Raw genomic sequence first — 25858 nt, 5'->3', positions numbered from 1 at the left:
GCAGCTGTAGTGGAAAAGATAGTCAGGCTGGGCGCACTGGTCGCCTGCCTCTTTCGCTGTAGCGGGTCCGTGTTGTGGCTTTCGAGGCCCGCTCCGTGGAATTACGATCGCTGCCCAGAGGCGATCGTGCGTGCAACATAACGGCGCATGTGGCTGCGACGGAGACGCAGGGAATTGCGGGAGCCTTCTCGAGATGGCGAAATGCAGCGGAGGAGTTGTGGTTGGAGGAAGTAAGCACGAGATGAAGCATGCCAAGGGAGCTATTTTAGTGTAGGGCCCCTTATCTCCACGATAAGAATGACTCTCCACGATTCAATATCTCGACTGCGACGAATGAGGAGAAAATCAAGAGAGGCCCTACTCCTGCGCGAGAGGTGTAGTTCAGCGAGTTGCGCCATCCTTATCTCAGGACTCTATCGATGCTGTCTGCCTCGACTGTGCATGCGCACCCCACGCGACATGTGCGCGTGTCTTCAGTGATCGGCGAAAATGGCACGAGTCGAGCGCCCTTCCATCTCTTGAGCTCGAGCCTGATGAGTCTCTTCGCATAACTTCGGTTGTGGGCTTTGCGAACGATGCCATCTCCTATACAATCTCAATCATCCTCTTCGCCTTGTCCGGTAAACCCCATGTATTCTCAACTTCACCCAAAAACTTACACGAACCAACCAATCTATACCTATCCCTCACAGCATCCTCCTGCGCTCCAGATTCAACCAGCGGTCTTAGTACAAACGCGATTACTGATCCCTCAAAAGTCCATATCTCATCCCCTTGCCTTACATCATTAACACATTTGCCTATCCTCCCTCGATCTGTGCTGAAGACCGCGTATTGCTCTTGGATTTCCGTACGAGCATCTGTATAGCGTCTCCATCTTCCGTCCGGTCCAAAGATGTTGCTTTGCAAGAATTCGGAAACATGACGCGACGTCTCTGGGTCAGACATGTGTTCAAGCACATTGTAACCTTTTGGTAAGATGAATCCAGTGATGGTTTCTCCTTGGCTTTTGCCCTGGAGACGAAGTATGTGGAGTCTGTCCGGAACCTTGTTGCCCATGTTTTCATGTTCGTGCACAGCGAGAATGTCGCTCGAAAACGGGAGCCATGGCATTGGCTTACGAAAATCGAGACTCCAGGAAGGTAGGTCGTGATCGTTTCGCTGCTGATTTGTTCCTACCGCACAACAGAGAAGGCTGATGGACCACTTTCTTTCTAGTAGTAATCTAGTAACACCCGCGTAGAGTTCCCGTGTGGACAAACTGTAGTCTGGTTTGATCCGTTCCTGGTCATTTGCCGAAATTAGACTGCGAAGTCCATAGATGTGATCGCGTGGATCGCTGGCGTTCCTGTAACTAGCAAACTGTAACGCTCGTAAGAGTTCCATGCTACCCGCTATACGCACTATGCGCGTCTTGAGAAACTCGTCTCTTAGCATGCATATCTCCTGGGCGCAATATGATGCTTCCTTTATCATTGTCGGACAAGGTACTGCCTCTGGGTATGGCTCCGTGCAGTCCCAAAGGACGCTATCCAGCGAGAGCAGAGGAATTCGGTGGCGGCCGAAGAGACAAATTGGATCGATTTGAGAGAGCGCGATTTCTTGTACGATCCACACTCTAGACCAGTAGTCGTGGATAGCTAGCCATGTGAGCATAGCCGTGGCTATTTTCTGATGCTGCTGAAGGCGACCCAATTCGTCGACATCGTCGGGCAAGCGTGTTGGCCTCATAACGCGGACTGCGTCGGCGATATAGCTTACACCTCTTCTAGAGCGAACCGAGCGCCGGAGAACAAGATGATGCCACCATAGTCTCCAGGCGCCTCGAATGAGGCGGTTGCATAGCGGTGCGCTTTCTGGAAGGCGGAATGGCGGCGACCAGCTACCGTCAGCCCATCTCTCGTCTGGACATCCAAGCGACACCCACGTTTGCCTTCCTTGTTTATATATCCTTCCCATCAACGCTACCTGCTTGTTCTTCTCATCGTTATCCTCTTGATTGATGCAGAGCGCATCAGCCCAGATAGTGACCGTGAAGAATCGTCGGCGAAGCGCCCGCAGAGCTGTGAAGAGGTTCGCCGGTACATCGATGCATTGACCATTGACGCTTATGGATCTTTTGTCCCCTGATCTGCCCCATGTGTAGGATAGAGTGTTGTACCGAGGTTTGAAGAATCGGTCCAGGGAAACCACTTTTATGCTGCACGAAATGGCATCATCCCATCGTCCAGGCTGGAGTTTGAGTACGCGAATCTGGTTTTTGGTATGATCGAGAGGGTCGTAGATCTCCGATGTTGTTGCTGCCGTATGGTAAAGGCCTCGTTTCCACAAAGATCGGATCGGATCGTGATACAGTCCATAGACTGTGCTAATGCGACGACATGCTTGCGTGGCACTGACGAAGGGAACCTTGATCAAAATCATAGTCGCTACTAACTTCTCAAGACATTGTCAAGTCATTGCTTGGCTGCGGTGATGCGTGCTTGCTTGGTCTCAAGCTCGGGTTGCTAGAGAAAGGTTGAAGCGGCGGTGCGAGTGTCTAGATGGTGGACCTCGATGTTTTCTGCGTGGCATCACATCGGAAACTGACGTAGATAGGGTCGACCCCGTGGACAAACATTGTATGAGCTCAAATGAAGTCTGGAGCAGAGCTGACCAGAACCAGGCTGCGAGTGTGCCTGCATCTCGGTCAGCTCCTTCCGTAAGCGCTAGGCCATACAAGCATGCCAAGCTAAGCATCTGCATAAAAGACCCGCAATGGCAAGGCGCGATTATACACATTCGTTTTCTACAATATATTTACAAAAGCCTCCATACTGCTCCATCTCAACCACCAGCGCCCTATACCACACACTCGTCTTTACCCCCTCAAAGCACGATCAAATTCCCAATCTTAACCCCCTGACTCCTAAAGTAATACCTCCGTCTCACACCTACTCCCGTTGCCCTCCTCAACAACGCCATTGTCTCCTCCCCTCCTCCCACCATGATCATGGGAATGGGATTGGGTCGTAGCATGCCGGTTGGGGTATACTGCACATCATCCAACAGCGGCTGCACAGGGGGTTGTTGCGTCGCTGCATCAGAATCGGTGTATTTATTCTCATTGGGTTCGTGCTCAGGAAAACTAACAATGATGACGAGTTGGAGGGCAGAAGCGTCGGGTGGGTAAGCGGGGATGTTGTGCAGCTTCGTCGAAAAGGAGCAATCGCCTCTAGGGATTGCGATGATTTGATGATTCTTTGCGACCTCGAGCGGAAGACGGTCTGTGCAGAGAGTTGTGGGGTGGACGTAGATATTTGACCAGGTGAGTGGGTTGTCTGGGCTGTATGTCATTTCTGGGTCTTTGGTGTCGGGCATGGGTGCTGCGCCGGGGCCGGTGGGAAGCGCGGCAGGGAAGAAGTGCCGTTTCAAGGTTTGCTCAGATTGATCCTGGGATTGAGATGCTGCGGATGTGGATGTGGGTAGTGGGGCGGAGAGGAGGGCTTGAAGCGATGAGAGGAAGGTGGCGAGATATGACGGTTGGCTATCCAGTGCTTCGGGGTCTACTTCTAGATCGATCACGTCGGCGATGTCCATGTCGGATAGGTTGCTTGTTTCGCCGAGCGCATCGCTGAGGAGGTCTGCCAGCGTTTTGGAGGACGCAGGTGCAGGCTGCGGCGGTACATCGATGACCAGGTCTAACGCATGCGCATCTCGTGTTCTTGTGAAGAACGGGTCAAGCGGATTGAAGTTGTCGATGGTCGAACGAGACATGAAGACCTTCTCATCACGGCCCAGAGCTATGTTGGAGATGGCATAGATGCGGAATTGCTCATCCAGGTCCAACTGCTGTCGTATTGTACGTGGTTTGTCTTGCTCGCGAACCATGCCAAGCCTCAGCCCACTCATGGAGTTGACCAAGATGCCTTCCTGCACTCTTTGGAGCGCACCTGTCAGCGATGTGCTTGGCATGTTGGGGAACGAAAGATCAAAGGTAGTCCTGACAGCCAATACTGAACTTGTAGCGTTGTGCGGAATGAGCTCGGGTGGCAAAGTCCATGGATAGTAAGTGTAGTTGGAAGGCGAACGTATGTCTGATAAAGTAATGCTGGGGTGGTCGGCGCTGAACTCGACGAGGGGCGACTCAAGCGTCTCGATGGTTGGCATAAGATGTAGTCTGGCAAGGCTTGCAGCATGCCAAACGTCGGTCCGAGCGGCTGTCGGAGAGATACTGAAAGGCAAGAGAGCTGGTGGAAGAGGGCATGTCTGAGGTACCTCTAGGATTGGATCGGGATCAGGCCGCGTCTTCTGAATGGGACGAAGTCTCTTCGGTATGATCAATGGGTGCCCTTCAGTCGTGAACACAAACGGCGCGTCCCAGGTATTGAGCGGATGGGACGGGTCGAAAAGCAGAAAGAGGTATTTCGCAGTTTCACCAAGGAAGAAGCTCTCCATGCGATCGTTCAGTTCTCCAGTACGTACATCCTGCAGACCGGCCCACCCGCACTTAGTCCAGCAACGTCTTTTGATATCGCGCAATGCCATTTCTCCTACGTAGAGATACCAAGGATCTTTCGTAGCTTGGTACAGGTACCAGGTCGATTCAATCCACTCTGGTCGACCGCCCCACCAACGAAGGCCATGCTCGATGCTGCCAGTCGCAGTTGACCATCTCTCAGGCATTGCAGAATAGCGGGTCCAGAGAGCAGTGTAGAGTAGATGCGTCTCGATAGCCTCATCGAGCTTGCCGGCCATGGTCAGGAGCCCTTGGTAGAATGCGCTCAGACTGTCGACCCAAAAGGCCCTGATGGCGCCAGTGTACAAATCAACTTGGGCATAATGAGGATGTTGATGTTGCGCACCACGGTAGATCTGTCTCCGAATGCCATCGTGAGCGTCGAGCCAAGTAGCAAGAAATGCCTCCGGTGATTCAGTAGTCTCGCGTGATTTGTCGAAAGGCAGCCCGGAAAGAAGAATATGCGACTTGAGGGCATACTCAAAGAAGCTGTCAATACCTGCTCCAATGCCCGTGTAAGAATTTACCCACTGCCCTGTCTCAGCATCGATGCCGGCGCCAATAAGCCCAATGCTGCTTCTGCGGTGCCACACAGCCCAGAAGGCGTCTTTGGCCAGCCTTTCGTATTTTGGAACGCCAGTCAGTCGACTGAGGACGGAGAACTCGAGGACCAGACTCCCGGCGCCAGCGCTGCACGTCTCAGTGACTTCAGTCCCTTTATCGCTTGGGTCCCTGCCACATTGGCCATGCTCGGCGTCCATATTGTTTGGTGATTTCGCATAGAAGGGTACTCCGTATCGGAGGTTGACTCGAGGGTACGGCAGGCCAGTCGGGGTGTTGAAGGCTGGTAGCAGTCGATCCGTGAGGTCTACAGCAAGCCGTAGAAGTTGTCCATCGTAGACGAATCCATTGGACCAGGATATCCCTTCACGCCCTCCTTTCTTCTCTGTCCTTGCATGGTAACCTTGAATGGGCAGATCTCCGACTGCAAATTGGTGTGCGCTGAGCAGCCCGCCAACGCCGCGGATGACCGTCTCAAAGACCTGCACCTTGCTGTCCAAATCGAAGCCTCTCGCTCTTGCCCCACGGCCACGGGGTCCTGACGAACCATCTCCATAGTTCTCTACCAATAACTTAACACCCTCTTGAAAGTCTTCTAACGGTCTGTTGGATCCGGCGGCATCGTTCTCGGGCGTGGAAGCGAGGATAGCGAGCGTCGACAAGCTGTCTATCAGTGTCAAAGAGTAGTTTCCGAGAACGTCGTTGACTTCGATATGGGCGGGGTTATGGCGATCGCGAGTGAGGGGTGCGCAAGTGAGTGGTCGTAGCTCGTCTTCTGGAAAGGCATGTTGCATGTAGTTGTCGAAACCATGGTAGAAGATGTCGCGTGTCTCTTGTCTGCGGAATTAGCATGCATCGATAGCAAGATAAGACAACAGTATTACCTCAGTTCTGCTATGGCTTCATCGGTCATGCCACAGCCGGGAGTCGTCCAGCAACCTATACATAGCAGGAGGATGCATAGTAGCTGAAAGGGTGCTCCTCCGGGCATTGGCGCATGTCGCCGCAGAGGCCTTCCAGTCAGTCGCATGGGCAAAGAAGTCCCTGTGAGGCGACATGTGACTCGAGTCTGTCAGCAGCGGGAGGCGGCGAGGGGAGTGGTGTTTAAGCGGGGCCACATGTTCGGCGTTCCTGCTGGACTGGTGAAGCCACGATTGCCATACGACACGGCCGAATTTCTGGCGAGGGAGCAGCGTCATTGTGCCAAGCCCTGCTCCATCAATTATTTCATCGCAACACCACCGACACCACAGCCCCCATGTGCCCGGCCCATGTTCCCTAGAGGCGCCTTTTCTTCTTAATTTGTATTTTATCCCCCCTTCCATCGCCATGCTCCCCAGAACCGCCTGCCGCGCCCTGCGCATGCGGTCTGCACTTGCAGCGCCGCGCATCACACCCATAGCTTCCACCTCGCAATGGACGCGCACATATGCCAAGGTCGGCAAGCCAAAAGACAACACCTGGAAACCCTCCGATCCCATCAAGTTCGACGAGGCCAACAAAGCGCGGCCCAACCCGGTCAACCCTTCAGAGCAGCCCGAGTTCGACAAAGAATCAGCGCCCGAGAAGAACACAACACCCACACAGCCCTCAAGACCAGTAGAGAGCGCAACAAAAGCCTCGAAAGATGCCGGAAAGGACTTCAAGATGTCGGAGCAGGAGGAGATGTCGGGGCCCAAGTCGCCCAGCGAGAACACCGACCCCACCACCGAAAGCCCAGAGTCGCAACAACCGCAAAAACCACTACCAGACCTACGATATGGAATCCCTTCGACGTTCGCGGAGGAGCATGCTGAAGCCGATGGAAAGGCGAAGCGAGACCCCAACGACCCCAACGAGCTCTACGAAGACCCCACACCAGGCGCTGCGGGAGGCCGAGAGGGCGGTAGTGGCGGCGAACTGCCCAAGTCCGCATATGAGACGAGCACCGACAGGCGGCGGAATCGTGTCGCCAATTGGTCCTACCTCGGTATGCTACTTTTTGGCACAACGGGCGCGCTCTTCATGGGCCGAAACTGGGAGGACGAAGAAGAGGAAGCCGCACACATCGACGCTCCGAATGGCTGGACGTTGGGCGGCATGTACGCACGTGCGGCTGCTCGCATCAACGGCCAAAAGGCATACTACACTGAGCCTACCTTCCAGAAGTTGCTACCAGACAAGGACAAGATCCCCGGAGGCGCACCAGAACTTACTCTGGTACTCAGTTTGGAAGACCTTCTGCTACACTCAGAATGGACCACGAAGCACGGCTACCGATTAGCAAAGCGACCTGGTCTTGACTACTTCCTCCGATACCTCAGCTCGCAGTACGAACTCGTCATCTTCACTTCCGTCAAGTCCATGGACGCCGACCCCATCATCCGCAAGCTCGACCCCTTCCGTCTCGTCATGTGGCCGCTGTTCCGCGAGGCTACCCGCTTCGAGAAGGGCGAGTACATTAAGGTATGTTTGGCGTTTAATATATGAGTCTTCTGCTAATCATTCCTAGGATCTCTCCTACCTTAACCGCGACCTCTCCAAAGTCATCATGATCGACACCGACCCCTCGCACGTCAAGCTCCAACCCGAAAACGCCATCATCCTGCCCAAGTGGAAGGGCGAGCCAGGCGACAAGGGCCTCGTAGCCCTGATCCCCTTCCTCGAATACCTTGCCATGATGTCTCAAACCGGTACACCAATCGACGTCCGCACCGTTCTCAAGTCGATGGAAGGCAAAGATATCCCCGTTGAGTACGCCCGCCGCGAGGCCAAACTCCGCGAACAATTCAAGCGCGACCTCGAGCAGCAGCAGAAGAAGACCAAGGGAAGTGCCGGTGGCATGTTCATGAAGAGTCTGGGTCTCGACGGACCGAAACAAGGCATGGTTCTCGGTGACCAGAACATCAGCCAGGGAATGTCAGAGGGCAAGATGATGATCGACATGTACCGCGACTTCAACAAGCAAAATTACGTTCATCTGGACAAGCAAATCCGCGAAAACGGAGAGCAATGGCTCAAGGAGATGGCTGAGGAGGAGAAGAAGATGCAGGAAGCTCAGCTCAACGATATGAAGGCAGGCGCATTCAGCTGGTTGGGTGCAGGTAACTCGGCACCTCAAACTGCGACAGTACCTTCAGCAGCGAGCGCACCTGAGGCTGCAGCTAGCCACCAAGAGGGAGTACCACCTACCCAGACACGGTAGAGGAGCTGCGCAATGTACGTTTAAGGATTTGAAAGATACCACGAAAAGATACCGTTCCACTCTGATCCGGGTATGACAGGAACATTTCACCCGGGAATGTGTGTCCTGGATATCTATTACATGTACTATATATGTTGAATACATAACATGAACATACACACTCATGTTTGCAGTCACCTTAACCACCATCGTTGAGCATGGACACGGATGCTTCAGATCGGCCTGGTAAACCACCGCCACAAGCATACGCGAAATCTGGGCGCACGAATAACATTGCTTGAGCATTAGATCTGGGAGTGGAAGCAAAAGCGAGCAGCGATAAACTTCATCTTTCTTCCATGCCTCGGCCCGCGGCGTTAACACCGGAGCTAAAGGTGGGGCAGATCCCTCCTCCGTCATGCATCTCCCAGCCGCCCGTACCACACTTCTCTAGAGCTACCTAAGCTCTGTGACCGCGTGCCCTCGCTACCATGTTTCAGTTCACCTCTCTCGTAACCAACCCCTTCGCATCCAAACCCAAACCACCCCAACGCCCCCCTTCACCGCCCACGATGTCTGAGGACACAACCACCACCGCCGCCACACCAAACCCATTCCCCTTCCTACGCCTCCCTCTAGAACTCCGCGAACAAATCTACTCCATCTACTTCACGCCCGCCGACCACCTCGTTCGCAGCGAAGAATTAGAAGCCAAAGGCTTCTATGGCGGCGTCTACCAATGGGACTTTAACCTCTGGCTCACGAACAAACAAATCTACGCCGAAGCGAAGACAGTATGGAGACGAGAAAACGTCTTTGTCAAGATTGCTACTCCTTGGCCGAGCGCGGGTATGTATCGCGTTTATCTAATGGCTACGGATGGTGTGCCAGAGCAATTGGAACTTACCGGTCGCCGAGGACGCCGTGAGCTTTTCCCTTGTCTTTCTCAATTGTGTGTGTGCATGGCTGACATACCAACGTCTTAGTTTTAGTGAACCACATTTCCTCCGAGGGTCTTGTGCCGATTGTTTGCACGGATGGGCGCGCCGATGCGTTTAACGATTTTCATGCGATTGTGCAGATCACCGCACCGTTCCACGGCGAGGTACCTGAGCATATGGTTGTTATGCTGGTGGACGATCTGCCCCTTTTTACGAAGACTTGGTACTACAGTGCGTTGTCTTACCCTATGCTCAACGAGCGGCTATCTACCACGTTCGTTCTGCGGGATCCGTATGGCGAGAATGGCGAGGCAGTCATAGGGGAAGAACAACAAGACCATAACATCCCCCTCCCTCTCCAACGCAAGCTCCTCCTCCCATTCGAACACGTCAAGGGCCTCAACAGCACCCACATCCATGGTTACTCCCCTGTCGTCCGCGAAGAACTTGCCAAGCTCCAAGCCATCCCAATACCCACACTCCGCGAATCCGTCGAAAACGCTACAGACCACATGCTAGCCGGCGACGTCCTCCTCGCCTCCGCCACACCTTCTCCAACCAACACCCTCACCGCCGACGAAAAGCACGCCGCCGCCCAACAAGCCCTCGACCTCTACAATAAAGCCTTCCACTCCATCCACATACTCATCTCCGGCCGCACCCGCCGCGTCCTCGCCGACGACTTCTTCCACGAAGCCATAACCACGGGTCGTTACGCCGGCCAAACCGGCATAACCATCCGCGTCGTCCTCCGCCTCAAACTCGTCTCCCGCACCATCGCCGCATACAACGCCCTCGGCCAGTACGCCGAAGCCGCCTTTTGGGGTTTGCGCAGCATAAAAATACTGCAAGAGAGCCTAAACCCTGATTTCGAACACTTCTTGACGGAATTCCTGGAGGGTAGCGATGTAGGCTGGATCTATGTGAGAGCTGGATTGGCGTTTTGGCATATGGAGAGGGATAGGGAGGCTTGGATGGGCGAGTGGATTGGGTATGCGGAGGAGCCGTTGGCGGGGAGTGAGCGGTTGTGGCAGGAGGCGAGGCGGTATGTTAAGAGTGCTGCGAGGGAGGGGGTCAGGAAGGAGTTGCAGGGGTATGGGGTGCCGGGGGTTTATCTCATGTTTGGCGACTTTAAGAGTAGGAAGGAGGCGGAGAGTATGGTGGCGGATGATGGGAGTAGTACGAGTGAGGAGTAGGGATGTGTGGTGTGAATGAGTAGAAAACAGATCTTCAATGACTGAGACTTTTCTTGCAGCCCACTTCCTAGTAAACCGAAGTTCGTTCAGAGGGACGATTCCTCCAGAAGAAAGGTGCCATACTTAGTCGCTCTCTTGATGCCCTGCAACAAATAGCAATATTGTCCGCGAGTATTATAAACAAGTCGATATCATCACTTTATCGCACAGTTATCCCAAATCATGCATCGTAAATTTGTTCTGAGAGTTTGTAGACTGTAAATTCCGGTATTCCTACCATTTCTCAATTCCGCTCGTCACTCTTGCCCATCCATCTTATATACACACGCACCCTCAAAGCCCATACAAAAACGTCATCTTCGCATCCGCATACCTCGTCGCATCCAACCTCTCTGCCTCAACAGCCTGCACACTCTTCCCTCTCCTCCACGCCACTTTCCTCCTGTTCACCCTGACAAGAATGAACCTATACGCCGTATACCCAACCAACGCCGCAACCACAAACCCCAACGTACCATAAAACGGCACCAGGTACCTCGGCGCATACTTCTTCCGATACAACTGCGCGCCCACCACACCAGCGAGGTTCCCGAAGCCGTTGACACCGAGGACGAGAGAACGTTTTCCCGGCTCGGGGTTGTTGCCGCTGAGCCAGGCGACGGTTAGGGGCGCGGAGATGTAGGAGCCTGAGAGGAGGATGCACAGGCCGGCGTATTGGGCGGGGTGCGTGGGGGCGGTTACGGTGATGATGAGGCCGATGAGCGAGATGAAGATGCCGGTTATGATGTGGTAGCCGCGTTCTTTGCGGTGGTCGGATGACAGGGCGAATAGGTAGAGACCGATTGCGCCGCAGACGAAGGGGGGGACGGACATCTAGATGTCGGTTATGTTAGCTCTCGATCTAATGCCAAGAGGAGAGTGCATGTGTATGAGTGCATGAACATACCAAATTCGCATCCAAACTCGAATACCCCAACCCCTGCACGACCATGGGCATGAAGACCGAAAAAGCCTGACTAGGCACACTAGCACAGATATTAAAAAACAGCAAGAACCACAACTTCCAATCCGTCGCCGTCTCCCTCGCATCACGCTTCGTCAGCCTCTCCCTCTCCACGCCATCCCTTCCAAAATCATGGGAAGTCCACGCCGAATTGTCCTTGATGATGCGTTGAACAGCGAAGACTTGTTCTTCGTGGCTGAGAAACCATGCGGTACCTGGTCCGGCTGGTAACCAGAACCACGCGAGTATGGCGATGAGGATGGTCAGACTGCCTTCGATGATGAAGAGGTACTGCCAATTATGCAGACGCGTGTTGTTGAGGTGGAAGATACCGAATGCTTGGTTCGTATTAGCATACATGACATACAGTACAGGATTACTGAACACAGTAAAGTGGGAAGTTGAACATACCAATAGACCCCGAAAACGCGCCGGCGATGGCGTATTGGCCGTAGAAAAGACCAATCCTGACGCCCATGTCGTAGCGCCCGTAGAAGGTGGAGAGGTACGCGATGGCTGTAGGGTAGAAGCCTGCTTCGAAGGCTCCGATCATCAGGCGGACGGCGATGAGGCGGCCGGGGCCGCGGATGAAGGCGTGGGCTAGGGTGAAGATGCCCCATCCGATCTATCTTTTCGTATCAGAAATGACCAGGTTGAAAATAACGATATTGTAGGTCTTGCCATTATGATAGTTATCCAATGCTTTGCGCCCAGCCATCTCCCCACGGCCGCCGACGGCGGCTGGAGTAACACGAATGTGACGAAGAAGAGCGAGACTGCTAAGTTGAGATCGTCCGGAGTTGCGCCGATGTCTTTTGTGAACCCTGCATGTAAGACGTTAGGAGAACCGTTCCTTTGGTGTTCGTAGGATCAGCATCATGGGGTTGACCTGATCGATCTAAACATACCTTGCGTCTCCGCATTCCCAACATTCGATCGATCTAATCCATTGAACAGGTACAACAGGGACAGGCAAGGTAAAAGTGCAATGTCCATCTTTCGGTTCACGCGACTCGACATGCAACGCTCCTCTGGACCAGGGGCTTCCTCGTCTGTCATTGTTGGAGCTTGGTTTCCCAAGTTGACCGTGGAACTCATGACTGCGGATTTGCTGCTGCTGCTGCGAACACAAGTGGAAATAAGAGGATCTCTTTCTTCTCTAGTAGTAGAAACCATAGTAAAGGCAAGTTCCGCGCGATCAAGTGGCCAAGCTTGCCCTAGGTAAAAGAACGCCCTTGACCATTTTCCTCATTGACATGTACGTAATTGCTTTGGTGAGGCTCTTCAGCTCCCAGGACCCTAGTCTTTGGCCTCCCGTGACCCATTGTCGATATGTTACCGCTTCTTTTCACCCCATTGAATTTGTCCGATCAAAGGGTGGTTATACAGCTTGGCCTGCAGGAGCCTCTAGATCGAAGCGTGCCGGGCTAAGCTTGGCCAATCGGAGCCCACCGCGCAAGGTGTGACCCCTGCTCGCCGGGTGGGTTTCGACTATGACACCTCGGAGCGAGAGCCAAACGCTGTTTTTGCATATGGTTGCTTATCTCGACAAGAGTGGTAAAAGGGCTTTCGTGGAGGCAAAGCTGAATTGGATATGATGACATCGTCTACTGTCATCGAATGGCCGTCGCGATAATACGGAGTAATGGAAACTTCTCGAAATGATCTTCCCTATGCCCTCGCCGCGCGGCAGCTCGAAGCAGGAACTTTATGCACTACACGTGCCGTTACCAAGTTCTTGTCTCGTTTATCGGTTATAGCGTCGACCGGCCTTGATGGTCCAGCAGGGTGGTAAGAGCTACTTGCCTTCGCGCGTTTCCTCATCAGTGTCACTGCAGCGGTGTGATTGGTTGTGCATTCCGCGGGCATAAGAGGGCGCCGCGGGGAGAATAAGGTTTCTGATCAATCACTCGTCCGGGTAGCATTCCCGGTGGATGAAGTCCGTTTCAAATGAGTAAGCTGTTATGTAGCTTCAATCCGTCACTCTGCATCCAGGTTCGTAGCTCCTGGTAAACAGTGCCAGCTGTGGTGTTCGATGCGTTTCCTTGAAGTTCTGCGTCTCGTTGCGCATTGTACTGCGGTCTGGGAGTATTGATGACGAGACCGGGGTCGTTGCTCTGCTCGAAGTGTCCATGACCATGGGAGAGGTAGCGGTCGACAAGAGCCTTGAGATCTTGCAGGACTTTGTAACAGTCTCTGGGGTAGTTAGTACCGGTTCTTGACTCCTCCTCGAAGGTGCGCATCGCAAAGTCTATCTCCATGGCGTACACTGGAGCATTAAGCGCGGTAGCCGTGGGGGCAGTGCTGGAAGAGTGGAGAATCTGATCTAGTATCAAGATAACAGCTGCGTTGAAGACAAAGTGTAGACCAGCTTGCAGCAGCTTCCTTGTAGATCGCAATCGCTTGGCCAAAAGCAAGTTTCGCTGCGCGGCCTCTGGACAGGCCTGAACATATTTGCTATGCGCATGTTGCTGCACAGACCACTGGCCATTCATGTAGCGCTCAGCCACGGCTTGCTTGACAGCGGCCAGGAGGATGGGCCGAGTCGTGAGGACGATGAGTTGGTTGTAAGCTAGATGGAGGGACAGAACCGCGGGATCAGCGTCAACGTCAATAGCTAGCACCGGCGGTAGGTTGAGTTTCCAGTTTTCGAGTTGGTCCAGAGCCTTGTCCACATTCAAGGTCGAGTAGCCACGTTGGTAGTGTCGTGGTGCGATTTTGAATGTCTCGCAGACGATATAGCCAGAGATGCGTGACAACTCTACGTGTGCTCGGAGACCTGCACATGGCGGCATTGAGCTGGGAAGTTTAGCGGACGCTCTCATATTTACATGTGTAAGATACTTACGGCACATCGCATGGTAGAGGCAGCCTTATAGCTTCATCAAGTAGAGTTGGCGGGCGCCCCATCAGCACAGAAAGCCATCTGTCTAATATGTAAAGAGTCCAGAATGTGCGTTTGCTCGCTTCATCATTGCAAGACCTGAATGCACCATGTATAATGGCAATGTGAATCGCTAAACTGACCTGGAGATTGTAAGTGCGTGTCTTGTATGCAGTGCTTCAGTCTCTCTTACATATACGTATGCTGCATCTCTGCGGTTCAGCTCGATGAGGTAGAAGCCCATGAGAGTCAATACTGGGACGTCATCCAGAGTGAATCGCACGGTATCTAATGGATTCCCGAGGAGCTTTCGCGCACGCTTGAAGTACGCCTCTCCCGCATGCTGATCTGAGCGTCGGGAAGACTGATGACCGAAAGACGTAGCTAGGGCGAAGCAGACATGGTAGAAGGCTAAGCCGCGGTGAGTGTCGTCTGTCGTCATTGCACTCAGCAAGACGGAAGGAGCCGCAGACGTGGGAAACTGGGTAAGATCGCCCCACCCTGGGTGAAGATTAGTGAAAGCACAGTCAATCATCCACGCATAGCTTACAGTATATCCCGCCAGACAGAAACTCGCCATTGCCATCCTGGATGTAGGCTCGCAGTTGGGCAAGCATCAATGCCATGTCGTCCTGATCCGGGAGCCATAACGGATCCACGCTTGGATTGGGGATTGGTCGCGAGTCGTATGTCTGATAACGTCCAATCGATGCAACGAATGAAGACCCATCCGCCGACTCGGGCTGGAAAGTCAGAGGAACCAGCGTAAGCATGAATTGCTTTAGGTAATCCAGGAACGTCGCTCCAGACGTTTCACCGAAGAATCTCGGGGTACCACTAGGGTCAACAAGCAGGCGGCCATCGTTCGTGTCGGCTTGATCGAGCTCCATTGAGACGGAAAGAAAAGTCGGCGCGGTCGAACGCGTTCCTGGCCCGCCATGGTCGAGCTGCCCAATGATCTCGGCGGCCTCTTCAGGTGCAGCGATTTTGAACCCTGTCTCGAGTGCTGCACAACGCGCTCGCAAGCGTTCGAGCTCGTCTTTGAGAGAGTGCTTATCTGATTCCGGTGCTGGGTACTCGCATTCGCGTGAGGTTTTGCTACATCGTTGGCACGGCTGCTCCCCCGAGCACCGGACGCGACGAACGTTACACGCGTTGCATCTACGCGCCGTACGTCAGTGATGAGCTTTAGACGGGTGCTTGCATGGTGCATGACTTGAGCGATGCGTGTTCGTGATGCTGCCGATGAGCCCTGCTGACGTATGCGCTTCCTAATTGCCTGGGCGACATCCATCGGCACCGTAGTACCAAGAAACCACAACCAGTACCAACGCGAAACATGAGGCTGGGAATTTACTCACGCTCTTACGACGCGCTTTCGTAACGACGGGTCGACCTTGTGCCGTCTTGGATTAACTGGCAGGCGCTGCGGCTGGGGGGAAGAAGATTTGGAGGAAGGTGTGAAGTTGGACTGCATTTCGGACCGAAACGTTCAATTCTGTCGGTAGCACACTTGCTGCCATGGATTGTGTGGGGAGAGATTGTGGGCGAGGAACAGTAGCACCGAAGAAGGGAAGACGCGAAAGATGTTCGGAAGCGTGCAGTTGGCGGCTCCTGGACCCCACGAGCCTAGTTACACGGCACATCACCGTCATTGTTATGTTGAGACTTTGTAAGGACCATGCCACTGGCATTTGCAATGAAGGCGAAGAGGATAAAGTCGAGAATGCGATAAAAGAAAAATGTGCTTCATGTACCACATGTTGGTTGCACTCACGATCCAATCACACGATCTGGGTATGCCTCCATAGGAACCGGAGGGCGCGATGGCAGGGTGGCCTGATTAGCCTGCGCGAGGCTGCTGCAAGAAGTCATACCACCAACACCACGATACCTCCACCGGTATACACGCTTGACCTCAGAGAGAAGGTATCGGATTGTTGAATCCACATGTTTTACTTTTGGTCGGATGCTGAGAGTCACTCGGTGGGGGAACCTATCAGATCGATGGTATGTTAACATCTCACGCTACGACTACCGATCACGGGAACGAGGCGCGCGCCAATGCGGTACTTGAAAAGAGAAGCTTGATATTAGAGGTTTGTATACCCTCAACGGGTATAGAGATCTTATTAGAATGCTTGGAACGTCGTTTCATGGGACGCCAAACGGTACGGATCGAAGGAAAGCCGCGGGCTAATGCGCGTCAAGAAAAGGAAAGAGGAAACATCTTGCCGCCGAACAGAAACAGGCTCTCGGCCTGGCCGTCGCGTGGCTTCATTTCTCCAAATCCACGGCTAATTGCCACCTGCAAGCCGTCCGTATCATGTATTTGGCCTCTTCCTCGCTCATCCAGTTCATCTCTTCACCTCCATTCCACTTGATGCCAACAATCTTTCCAGCACCCTCGCCTTTTGTATCCATTACCACAAACAGTTCTGCCACCTTCATGCCAGTCCAACTCCGATGGAAGTGCACCTTTAGCTTTCCAGCCTGATCAGGACCCTCGCTGTAGATGTACCACTTGTCGTCCATGTCCCGTGGGGCATAACCAAGATATAACGAGTATATTTGTGATGGTGGAAGGAAGACGTTCCACGACGTTATGAGAGGCTTGCCGGGGAATGGCATGGTAGGTAGCGCGCTGGGAAGAATGCGTCGCCGCGGTTCTGGAGAGGGTGGAGGTGTGAATTCGCTCCGGTTGCGTTGATATATTGGCAAGTCGATGCGCTGGATGTGTGTGACCATCTTGGGTTGTTGAGGTTTCGAAGCATCGATAGTTACGATAGGACTCTTCTCTGTAGGTGACGCTGGCGGTGTAAGAAGGCTCAACGGTCGGTGTGATGGGCGGCGTTGTAGCCTTCTCGGCGACTGTGGATTTGACGATTGTAGATGCGGTGATCGTAGGCCCTCGCTCATGAGGAATGGCGACGGAGGAGCATCGCCGCGTTCTCGTCTGGAGAAACGTCGGAATATCGACTTCTTCCTCGAAAGCGGCTGTGGTGATTCGAGTGCCATCATCTTACTATTACCCCTCTATGCGAATCTTTTGATTAAGTCCTGGATGCGAAACGTGAATCCCCAAAGGAGGTCTAACGGCGAACGAGAGTATAAACGAAAGTAATGGCCGACCAACCTCTTACCAAACAACGGAGTGGGGAAGGGAAAGTGTACCGTGCAAGACAAATACGGTGGTGGTACTCAGCCGCACCCCTCGCGCGGGCTGAGTCTGGCTTTATTTAGCATGCGCATTCCAACTGCATGCGGACAAGCGGGTATCCCCAGCGCACCCAGATCCACTCCGCCAGCACGGAACTTCAGAACTCCTGCATGGTGTGGGCTGGCAAGCCTGAGAAAAAGTCGTGGCGTGTGATCAGCCTGGAGATGGCTGGAAAGGAGTTCTGTTGGTGGTCCGGCAATGGCAAGCGTCACTTTGACGCGGGAAGCGCACGGCCTCTGCTAGAAAGCGCCCGGAATAGTGCATCTTCAATCTCTGGGTCGATGCGCAAATCGAACTTTATCGCCGGCTGTATCCAGACTGGGGGACTCCCCTGGATTTTCTAATTTCCCATGGATATTCTCGTACTTCAGCATCGCGAGAGGAATTATTGTGTTGCGAGCCCTTCGCCTACGTGTACGCTTTGCCACAAAAAGATTTCTTGCTGACCTGCAACACGACGATCGCATCGGCTCCTCAATGCCGAACATGCCCACAAACCTACGTTTCATAGATATCACGATCGCACAATCAGAGCAGTCCGCACGACTGGTGTACAATAAAATCCGCCCAGTGAACGGCCTTTGGTTCCACAGTCTTGGGTTTTAGCTACCAACAAGGCCGGACAAAGCCAATCACAATTCCATTGTCCCATCTCACGATCTGTGCTAGGCTGGGCTAACAAAGGGTAGCTCGCGCGCCAATGTAGCTCTACGACGTGATGGATGTGACGGGTGGGGCGATCGTGACCTGTACGAGTTTAGTTGGATCCCACGAGAAATTCAAAGAGCACCAGCGTGGCACAGGGTGTTCGCATCCGATCGAATACCAAGAGCAGGCTACCGGAGAATTGATAGCGCATCTTCTATGTCGGCGTCTACACCCGCTTGATCGCCTGGTAGACATTACGCTGTTTCCCGTTCCCTGGGCTAAAGGGTCATTGAATAATGACGATTGAGTTCGTCATGATGGATCGCCAGAGCTTCAATCTATTGACGAGTTAGCCTCGTTCTCCTTTCCATCAGGAGTCGCTGCATTGAGGAAATGCAGATGACTTTCTTTTGATAAGGCACTCTCCAATGATTAGACCAGAGTCGAACAAGAAACGCCAGAATCTGCATAATGCGGGGTGAACAGCTTAGATCAAGGCTACCCAGCGCCTATCGTGTAGACGTGACCGGTAAGACAGCCAGCCACATCGAAGACTAACCGAAGCCACAGGACGATGTACCGTGATCCAGATCATTCGCTGGTAGACTAAAGGAAACCTAGAACAACAGACTACACATGCATCAAGCCTCTGCAGAGTTCAGCCGCAAAAGATCAGCACAGTACATTTCACAAAGGGCTACTCAAAACAACGGCCAGATCTAGAATGCACCAGTGTCCAATTCTGTTAAAACACCAAGAAGGCTATTCAGAACGCCGACAAGATCTAGAATGCAGCAGTATCAATTCATTACAACAGCACTACTCCTACATCAACCCGACAACCACAAGACTCCAGCTCCTCATTCTTACTCCAACTTCAGCACCTCGACATCTCCAGTCCCGAAACTAACGTTGTACGGTGCGCAGTACGTACTAGTATTGGAGAAGATATCATACTTCGGCCACATGTGGTTCTCACACGCCCACACGCTACAGTCCAGTTCCAAGACAGTTTGGGCGGAAAGACCGTAAACACCCTCACTGTGATAATTGTCAGCCAAATTATCATCACAGAAAAGGAAGGTAAAAGACGTACTCTTGACACGTCCAACTCATCTGCACCGTCAAATCATAGACCGTCTCATTCTTCTCATCCCGTTTCGTCGTATCGAGATTGAACGTCGCACTGTTGGTGTAGCACCAGGGGTCCTCCCTCCCTTCTTCGCCTCCCGCGGGCGCGAAGTTGCATTCGTAGGTCACGGTGGGAGAGAAGAGGGCGTAGGCGTTGTAGGATATGGCGTTGCAGGAGATGGGTACTTCGATGGCGCTGTTGGTCATGGTGAAGCCGATGACGCCTTGTCGGGGGCCCTGAGCGGAGGGCGAGACATATAGGACGTAGGAGGAGAATTGGATGTTGGTGAGGGAGAGGGAGGGGAAGGCTGCGGTGGCGGGTGATGTGAGGGAGAGGAAGGGGAGGAGGGTCAGGAGGATGGATGTAGTATGCATCATGGCGTTTTGTCTCGAAGTTTCTTTGCGACTTCGTGTAGATCGGATCGCGGTGTCAACGAAGGGGTGAAATCGGGGTTATGCCATCAGGATTATAAGCAACTCCACCCCGCCGCCCACGTTGTGTTTGACATCGAATATGGTAATGTGTACTCCGCCATTCTCAGTAAGAAGGGCGTCGTGCGGGGAATGAGTACTTCTTCAGAGAAGCCACCCGTTGCAAGCTGGAAGCTGTGTTCTCCCTTTCGGGGATGACTTCGCTGTACATTATGGTGGCTGTTGCTAGATATACCCTTCGCAATGGACCTTGCGTCACCGCTGTCTGTGGCTCGAACGTACATGGAGATACATCCCCTAAACCGATACTAGAGGGCGCACGACTTACGAATGTGGCGTGGCAGAGACAAGTAAGGAGAAAATTCCAAGCATATCCAAACCGGAGCCGCAGGACATGTGATTGGCTGAATCAGGAGAAAGCAAACCGGGCTCGGGGTTCGAAGTCGCACCACGTACTCCATAATTTACCGACTTCAGAGTATCGCTGTTTGCCGAGCTAGGAAGTAGGAATGTATTGCTTGAGCTATAGACAATCACTCTTACTCCTTGTAGGTAATAGTCTTCATCCTCAAGAATTCTTCAATACCCCAGTGTCCGTTGAAACGGCCGAATCCACTTGCCTTTGCACCACCATGCGGCAAGGTCCACTCATCGTGCACCGTCATGGAGTTGATGTGGATAGCTCTGTATCATTATGTTAGCCATCAAATTTCCCCGCAGTGACCATTCACGCCACATCATGCGTTTTTTACTGAACTTACCCGCTTTCAATCTGCTTTGCAACGCGTAGACCGCGGCCAAGGTTCTCTGTGAACACAGCGCCCGAAAGACCATAGTCGGTATCGTTGGCGATCTCAATGGCTTCCTCATCGCTGGAAATTTCAATGACGGAGACGGAAGGACCGAAAGACTCAGTATGGAAGAGATCCATGTCCTTGGTTACTCCGTCAACAATGATGGGTCGCAGACGTGTGGCCGAAGTCTCGTTCGTCTCAGGGTGCGTCTCATCTTTCTCGTGGTCGCCGTGTACGACTTTCGCGCCGTTCTTGACCGCATTGGCAACGAGAGTCTTATTCTTCTCTACACCGGGTGCAGCTACGAGAATAGGAGCAGGCTTGTCGCCGCCAAAGATGCCCTCAACGGCACCCTTGAAAGCTTCGATGAATTGCGGCTTGATGTTCTTGTGCACGAGAATGCGTTCTGAGCTCATGCAGATCTGGCCTGCATGCAGGAAAGCACCAAGCGCACATTGTACTGCTGCTGTCTGCAAGTTCGCATCGTCGAGGACAATGGCGCTCGCTTTACCTCCTAGTTCGAGTAGAACGGGCTTGAGGTTCTTGCCAGCTGTCGATGCGATGATGCGACCAACAGCGGTGGAACCGGTGAAGTTGATCTTCTTGATCGCGGGCTCCTCGATCAAGGCCGTGGTGACTTGCGCCGCATCCTCGGGACGGTGGACAAGGACATTGAGCGCACCGGCGGGAAGACCAGCCTCGGTCAGGGCGCTGCCAATGGCCCACCATGTACGAGGACAGAATTCGCTACCCTTCAGGATGGCGGTGTTACCCGCAGCTAGAGGGTACAGAATCGATCGCATGCCAAGCACATATGGGGCGTTCCTGGTGCTCTCGTCAGTTTTGTCGCATGCGTACATGTATCAACAGGAAAATCCTTACCAAGGCGCAATACCCAACACAACACCGTAAGGCTCTTTAACGATCAACGCACTGGTGTCCTCCTCTTCACAGCTGGGAATGTGTCCCATCACCGCGCTCAACCTGCCGGCCACATCCCTCAGCATATCCGCCATCTTGGGCACATTGAAGCCATTGCTGAAGTTATCCGCAGCACCAGTCTCAATCTTCATGTAGTCTGCGAATTCTTCCGCGCGCGCATCGATCACGTCGGCGGCCTTGAGGAAGATGTTGCGCTTAGCGGAATGCTTCATCTTGGACCAAGCGGGGAATGCGCCCTTTGCCGCCGCAACGGCACTCTTGACCTCTTCCAGAGAGGCGGACGAAGAGCTCCATACTTCCTCGTGCGATGAGGGTGATGTTACGGGAAAGGTGGTTTTGGTGGTGACCTCCTCGCCGTTGATGAGGAGGGGTACGACGTAGGACGGATCGGGCTTGACAACTGAGGGGTTAGACATTTTTGCTTTTGACTTTTGGCCTGCCAATTGCTGTTGATGAGTTTGTTGTTGCTTTTTGATGATAAGAACGATGTAAAGGAACGACGAAACGGGCCGTAGAAGTACCGAGATGGATTGGAGAAGCTATGTACGTATGTATCCACTTCGCATACCGACCTTTTCTGTCTCAGACCCTGAGCGTGCGCGCATGCGCATGGCAATATCGGCAATTCAGAAGCGCGGGTCAGGGGCGAGTGGGCGGCTTGTGGGGACGGCACGGGTCAGAGGCGAGTAGACGGGCGAAACCGATGCGTGGAGGGGTCGAAAACATTGACATGAATTGTCGCATAATACATTACTAGATGCAACAGCTTCTTCAATAGGCGAGTAGGCGGCGGAATAATTCCATGTCGTCTCGGCCACCGAGGCGGGGGTTGGGAACAACCTGGGATGATCTGCTACCGATGTCGCAAAGTTGCCCAGGTAGTGTGTTATCGCGTCGTACGGAACACCTAGAGGGCCTTCATGCGAGGTATCATCAGTTCAATTCGCCTCGTGTAGATGCACAACAGTCGCAAGTTGTTACACTGAGAATGGAGAAAAGAGCATGATGACGTCAACTCTCCAGATCATCGGGGTATCGCCGAAGCCTTCCATCGCGAATTTCCACGTGCTCCGTCGTCCGAACCAACTCCTTCGGGATCCATTCGAGCTGGCGGTCGATAATAGAAGGCACGTTCAAGGCACTGGAAGATACGTTCAATGTGCGAGGGCGAATGTCGCTCAACACAATGTATATCGTTGGTCTTCCGCGCAAAGTCCATATGCCGTTCGTGTAGTGTTCTAACCCGAGGACGTTCTCTCGGAACTGCTTCGCGCAGCGTCGCCAATGGCGTAGCACCATGTCGGCACACTCCTCGAGCGCTTCGCATAGCTGTTCGCACGTTATGCCGCTTGAGTTCAGTACGTGTACAATAGTGTTCATCGAATCACTGGTAAATAATGGATATCCGACATCCCTCTGTGTATCCGGATGCACAAATGGTACTTGGACACGCAGCTCTATCGCTTTGCAAGGTGGCTGTGTCAACTGCATAGGGCCAACTAGTCCACGAAAGGCTCCTAGGTAAGGGGTGGTTCCAAAGACGAGGTTCTCGATTCGGTCCAATGGCTCAAGTTTGAACTCATACACTCCGACGGACTCCGTTAGCTGCCGTGCGAACACAGTTTGGAAGTAAGTGTTCATCTCGAACTGTGTGAAGTCGCGCCACTCATCTGTTTCTGAGTTCAACGAATTGCGAATGCTGGCCAAATGGTACAAGGTCTTGAGATGATCAGGTAGGGCCTTCGACGCGTAAATGCGAGCCGGCCAGTAAGGTCGATATATCCCGGACCATGCGTAATCTCGTGTGGCGACATCAGCGTCTCTTGATGCCTGAAACTCACGTAAGAGCAGCATCTCTTGCTCAAATATCTGGAAATCCTCGTCACTAGGCTCGGGAAGACTACTCATCGCATCCAGATTTCGCGTACTGCCACGCTCCACAACTTCGTATGGAAGTAATGGACGAAATGAGTTTGGAGTAGTCATGACATGCGCGACGGTATGTCTCCAGAGAGTGGAAACGTTCCAGGCAGCGTGCATCTGGGTCTCTTCATCGGCGAAGCGGATGATGTTCTCAACGAGTTCAGGGACATGGCCTGCCTTCTCAATAGCAGTGACAACGCGATCTGAATCCAGGGATACCGGGCGCTGGTCTTGTTCTACATCGACGGTCCAAGATGCCGATGCAAGTTTGCTACGCCAGATACGGAGCGCATTCCTCCAGAGTTGCCTGATTCTGACGAATAGTAAAAGCACCGCGCGAACGGCCCTTGTTCTTCGATTGTTTGGACACGGTCGTGGGTAGAGGTCGATACGCTTGTCGATCATAGCGAGAACTAAAGTCTTCCATTGCTTCAGTTCTTCTCCTTCGGGCGGTGCGTGCGCGTATTTGACTGGCGGCGCAGGAATGTCTTCCGAAGAAGACATCTTTCGTTGCGATAGGATGAGGAAAAGAGTCGACGATTGCTGTAGGTAGTGCAGAGAAAGTGCGCACTCGCAATGTTTTATGTCGCTGTGTTAGTGGCGACGTTGCGAAGTTTGCGATTGAGATGTGGCCTGCGCAAAGCTGCTGCCTTGGGTGAGGACACATTTTGGTACCGACCAGCATCGGCCATCACAATTTGGAGCCCGCCGAAAACCCGGTTGTGCAATGCGTTACATTTTTAAGGCTTTTGTATAATTATGGGCCCTCTGAGTCTGCTGCTATCCATGTAGACAAGCGGGAATGACTCTCAGAAAAGGCCGGTACCGTGAAATCGTGAGCAATACTAGTACATCATTCCTCGTCGCTGTACAAATCAACCTCATCTGAGGATTGCGACGAGTCTGTCTCATGACCATCCCAGTCACTGAAGGCATCGTCATCAGTGTCTCCAGGTTCTACCACGAAGCTGATGCCTGTTTCAGCCGAAAAGAGCTTAACAAGAGGCTCCCAATTATATGTGAACCATGTTGCAGCCTCTGGAGCAACCACCCGAACCTCTTCCAAATCAGGTACATGTTCCCGATAAGAGGTTACCACGTCTCTCAGGGCCTCCAAGCACTGTTGGTCCTCGGTGTGATTCCGGACTGGCGTTCGAAACGTCAGCAGTGAGGATGGCAATCGCTCCACAAAGTTGTCGTCATCGTGGTTCAAGAGCATGCCTAGTGGACAGCTGAGATGTTTTAGCGAAGCAAAGTCTTTGAGGTTGTCACGGAGATGGACGCTGCGCTTTGTATCATCCTCGGTGACTGGATCGCAACAAACCCAAAGAGTCTCAAGTGATGCCTTCTGACAGAGTAAGACTTCAGACAGCGTTTTGTACCGCTGTCCGTTTTCCGGTGGCCGCTCTGCCAGGTGAAGTTCAGACTCGGTCTCGTACTTGATGCTCTTCAAGCACCGCGACGAGGAGACCAATACTTCCAGCAACGGCGGGGTGTAATAAGTGCTCTCCAGATCGAGCTCCTCTAGATCGTTGCACGCTTTTGGGATCAGACGTTGTAATTTGTGTACGCCTTCTGCATCATCTTGGCGATATCCATAAAGGTAAGTTTGGCACAAATGCAGCTTTCGCAACGGTTGTAGCCGGAAAAGAGGTGCGAGCTCGCTCAAACCTAACGAACCTGCCTCAACGCTGATCGATTGTAGCTTTTCGAAGCGCTGGGCTTGTGAAGAGAGATGACCTGTCGCGGCCCTGCTAATGAGATCGATCCAGGAAGGATATCGCAAGTTCTCCTTTGCGATTCCTCGAACGCCGAGATGTTTAATCTTTGGTGCATGCAACAATATCGCGTTCTGTAGCGCGTGCTTCTGTAGCGCGTAGTTATTGAGGTGAGTTCCGTTGCACCTAGCTGCCCACTCTTTCCAGTCGGATGTACCAAGCGCGCGCAACCCCTCCTTGATGGATTTCTTGTCGCTCGCTGTCGCATGATAGCGCTGGCTACTGTACGTGCCGAGTTCGATCTCCACATTGTGGACATATTTTGCGAGCCGAGGAGCCTCTATCATGGTACGAAGGAACGCGTAGGGCTCGCAGAAATGGCTATCGTATGTAGAGTAGATCTTGTCGACGACAACGTTATAGAAACGCCGACTAGTCAATGCCAGACTGAGGAGCGTAGGAAGCTGGAAGTCTTCAATGTCCATGCCGGGGAAGTAGTTGGTTATCTGCAAGATAAGCTCAGTGGGGAGATCACTCAATGTCGGAAGCGGTTTGATTGTAGGTGGTTCTGCGGCATTGGTTTCGACTACACGCTCAGCGGCGCGTCGACGCGTTGCATTTGGTGATGGAAGTGGAGGGAAGTCGCGCTCGTTGACGATCGCCATTGTGCGGCAACTGTCGCATATGGGTGAGGAATTGGGTAGATATTGCAACTGTCTGGGTGGAGTTGTGAGAACCGCAGTGACACGAAAACGGGTGGAGGGAAATTTCCCGGTCAGTTGAAGTGAGTCGGCACGTGGTCCG

General features: G+C 53.0%; 10 protein-coding genes across 10 annotated transcripts; 2 read left to right on the top strand and 8 right to left on the bottom strand.

Annotated features, from left to right (window-relative positions):
• Positions 1 to 2868: 2868 nt before the first annotated feature.
• J4E88_007306 (uncharacterized protein) lies at positions 2869 to 6050 on the bottom strand (the record flags this gene model as incomplete). The annotated part of the gene is made up of 2 exons (XM_049400925.1): positions 2869 to 5896; positions 5944 to 6050. 2 exons carry the CDS (start codon positions 6048 to 6050, stop codon positions 2869 to 2871), a joined length of 3135 nt encoding a protein of 1044 aa, XP_049253237.1.
• Positions 6051 to 6388: 338 nt separating this feature from the next.
• Positions 6389 to 8243, top strand: J4E88_007305 (uncharacterized protein; the record flags this gene model as incomplete). Its single annotated transcript, XM_049400924.1, has 2 exons — positions 6389 to 7504; positions 7551 to 8243. 2 exons carry the CDS (start codon positions 6389 to 6391, stop codon positions 8241 to 8243), a joined length of 1809 nt encoding a protein of 602 aa, XP_049253236.1.
• A 551-nt stretch (positions 8244 to 8794) lies between these two features.
• J4E88_007304 (uncharacterized protein) lies at positions 8795 to 10359 on the top strand (the record flags this gene model as incomplete). The annotated part of the gene is made up of 2 exons (XM_049400923.1): positions 8795 to 9071; positions 9209 to 10359. 2 exons carry the CDS (start codon positions 8795 to 8797, stop codon positions 10357 to 10359), a joined length of 1428 nt encoding a protein of 475 aa, XP_049253235.1.
• Positions 10360 to 10692: 333 nt separating this feature from the next.
• Positions 10693 to 12421, bottom strand: J4E88_007303 (uncharacterized protein; the record flags this gene model as incomplete). Its single annotated transcript, XM_049400922.1, has 5 exons — positions 10693 to 11232; positions 11306 to 11700; positions 11774 to 11987; positions 12044 to 12186; positions 12271 to 12421. The coding sequence occupies 5 exons, from the start codon at positions 12419 to 12421 to the stop codon at positions 10693 to 10695; spliced, it is 1443 nt and encodes a 480-aa protein (XP_049253234.1).
• An 887-nt stretch (positions 12422 to 13308) lies between these two features.
• J4E88_007302 (uncharacterized protein) lies at positions 13309 to 15136 on the bottom strand (the record flags this gene model as incomplete). The annotated part of the gene is made up of 4 exons (XM_049400921.1): positions 13309 to 14161; positions 14211 to 14389; positions 14440 to 14747; positions 14797 to 15136. The coding sequence occupies 4 exons, from the start codon at positions 15134 to 15136 to the stop codon at positions 13309 to 13311; spliced, it is 1680 nt and encodes a 559-aa protein (XP_049253233.1).
• A 1387-nt stretch (positions 15137 to 16523) lies between these two features.
• J4E88_007301 (uncharacterized protein) lies at positions 16524 to 16994 on the bottom strand (the record flags this gene model as incomplete). Its single annotated transcript, XM_049400920.1, has 1 exon — positions 16524 to 16994. The coding sequence occupies one exon, from the start codon at positions 16992 to 16994 to the stop codon at positions 16524 to 16526; it is 471 nt and encodes a 156-aa protein (XP_049253232.1).
• A 1986-nt stretch (positions 16995 to 18980) lies between these two features.
• J4E88_007300 (uncharacterized protein) lies at positions 18981 to 19623 on the bottom strand (the record flags this gene model as incomplete). Its single annotated transcript, XM_049400919.1, has 2 exons — positions 18981 to 19155; positions 19211 to 19623. 2 exons carry the CDS (start codon positions 19621 to 19623, stop codon positions 18981 to 18983), a joined length of 588 nt encoding a protein of 195 aa, XP_049253231.1.
• Positions 19624 to 20216: 593 nt separating this feature from the next.
• Positions 20217 to 21829, bottom strand: J4E88_007299 (uncharacterized protein; the record flags this gene model as incomplete). Its single annotated transcript, XM_049400918.1, has 3 exons — positions 20217 to 20361; positions 20439 to 21296; positions 21354 to 21829. The coding sequence occupies 3 exons, from the start codon at positions 21827 to 21829 to the stop codon at positions 20217 to 20219; spliced, it is 1479 nt and encodes a 492-aa protein (XP_049253230.1).
• Positions 21830 to 22424: 595 nt separating this feature from the next.
• On the bottom strand, positions 22425 to 23840 carry J4E88_007298 (uncharacterized protein; the record flags this gene model as incomplete). Its single annotated transcript, XM_049400917.1, has 1 exon — positions 22425 to 23840. One exon carries the CDS (start codon positions 23838 to 23840, stop codon positions 22425 to 22427), a length of 1416 nt encoding a protein of 471 aa, XP_049253229.1.
• A 349-nt stretch (positions 23841 to 24189) lies between these two features.
• Positions 24190 to 25719, bottom strand: J4E88_007297 (uncharacterized protein; the record flags this gene model as incomplete). Its single annotated transcript, XM_049400916.1, has 1 exon — positions 24190 to 25719. One exon carries the CDS (start codon positions 25717 to 25719, stop codon positions 24190 to 24192), a length of 1530 nt encoding a protein of 509 aa, XP_049253228.1.
• Between the last annotated feature and the right edge of the window lie 139 nt (positions 25720 to 25858).

The sequence above is a fragment of the Alternaria novae-zelandiae genome (genome assembly GCF_023758075.1).
Source record: "Alternaria novae-zelandiae strain BMP 2774 chromosome Unknown scaffold_15, whole genome shotgun sequence".
Taxonomy (NCBI): Eukaryota; Fungi; Ascomycota; class Dothideomycetes; order Pleosporales; family Pleosporaceae; genus Alternaria; species Alternaria novae-zelandiae.
This window is presented reverse-complemented; position numbering and strand designations above follow the sequence as displayed.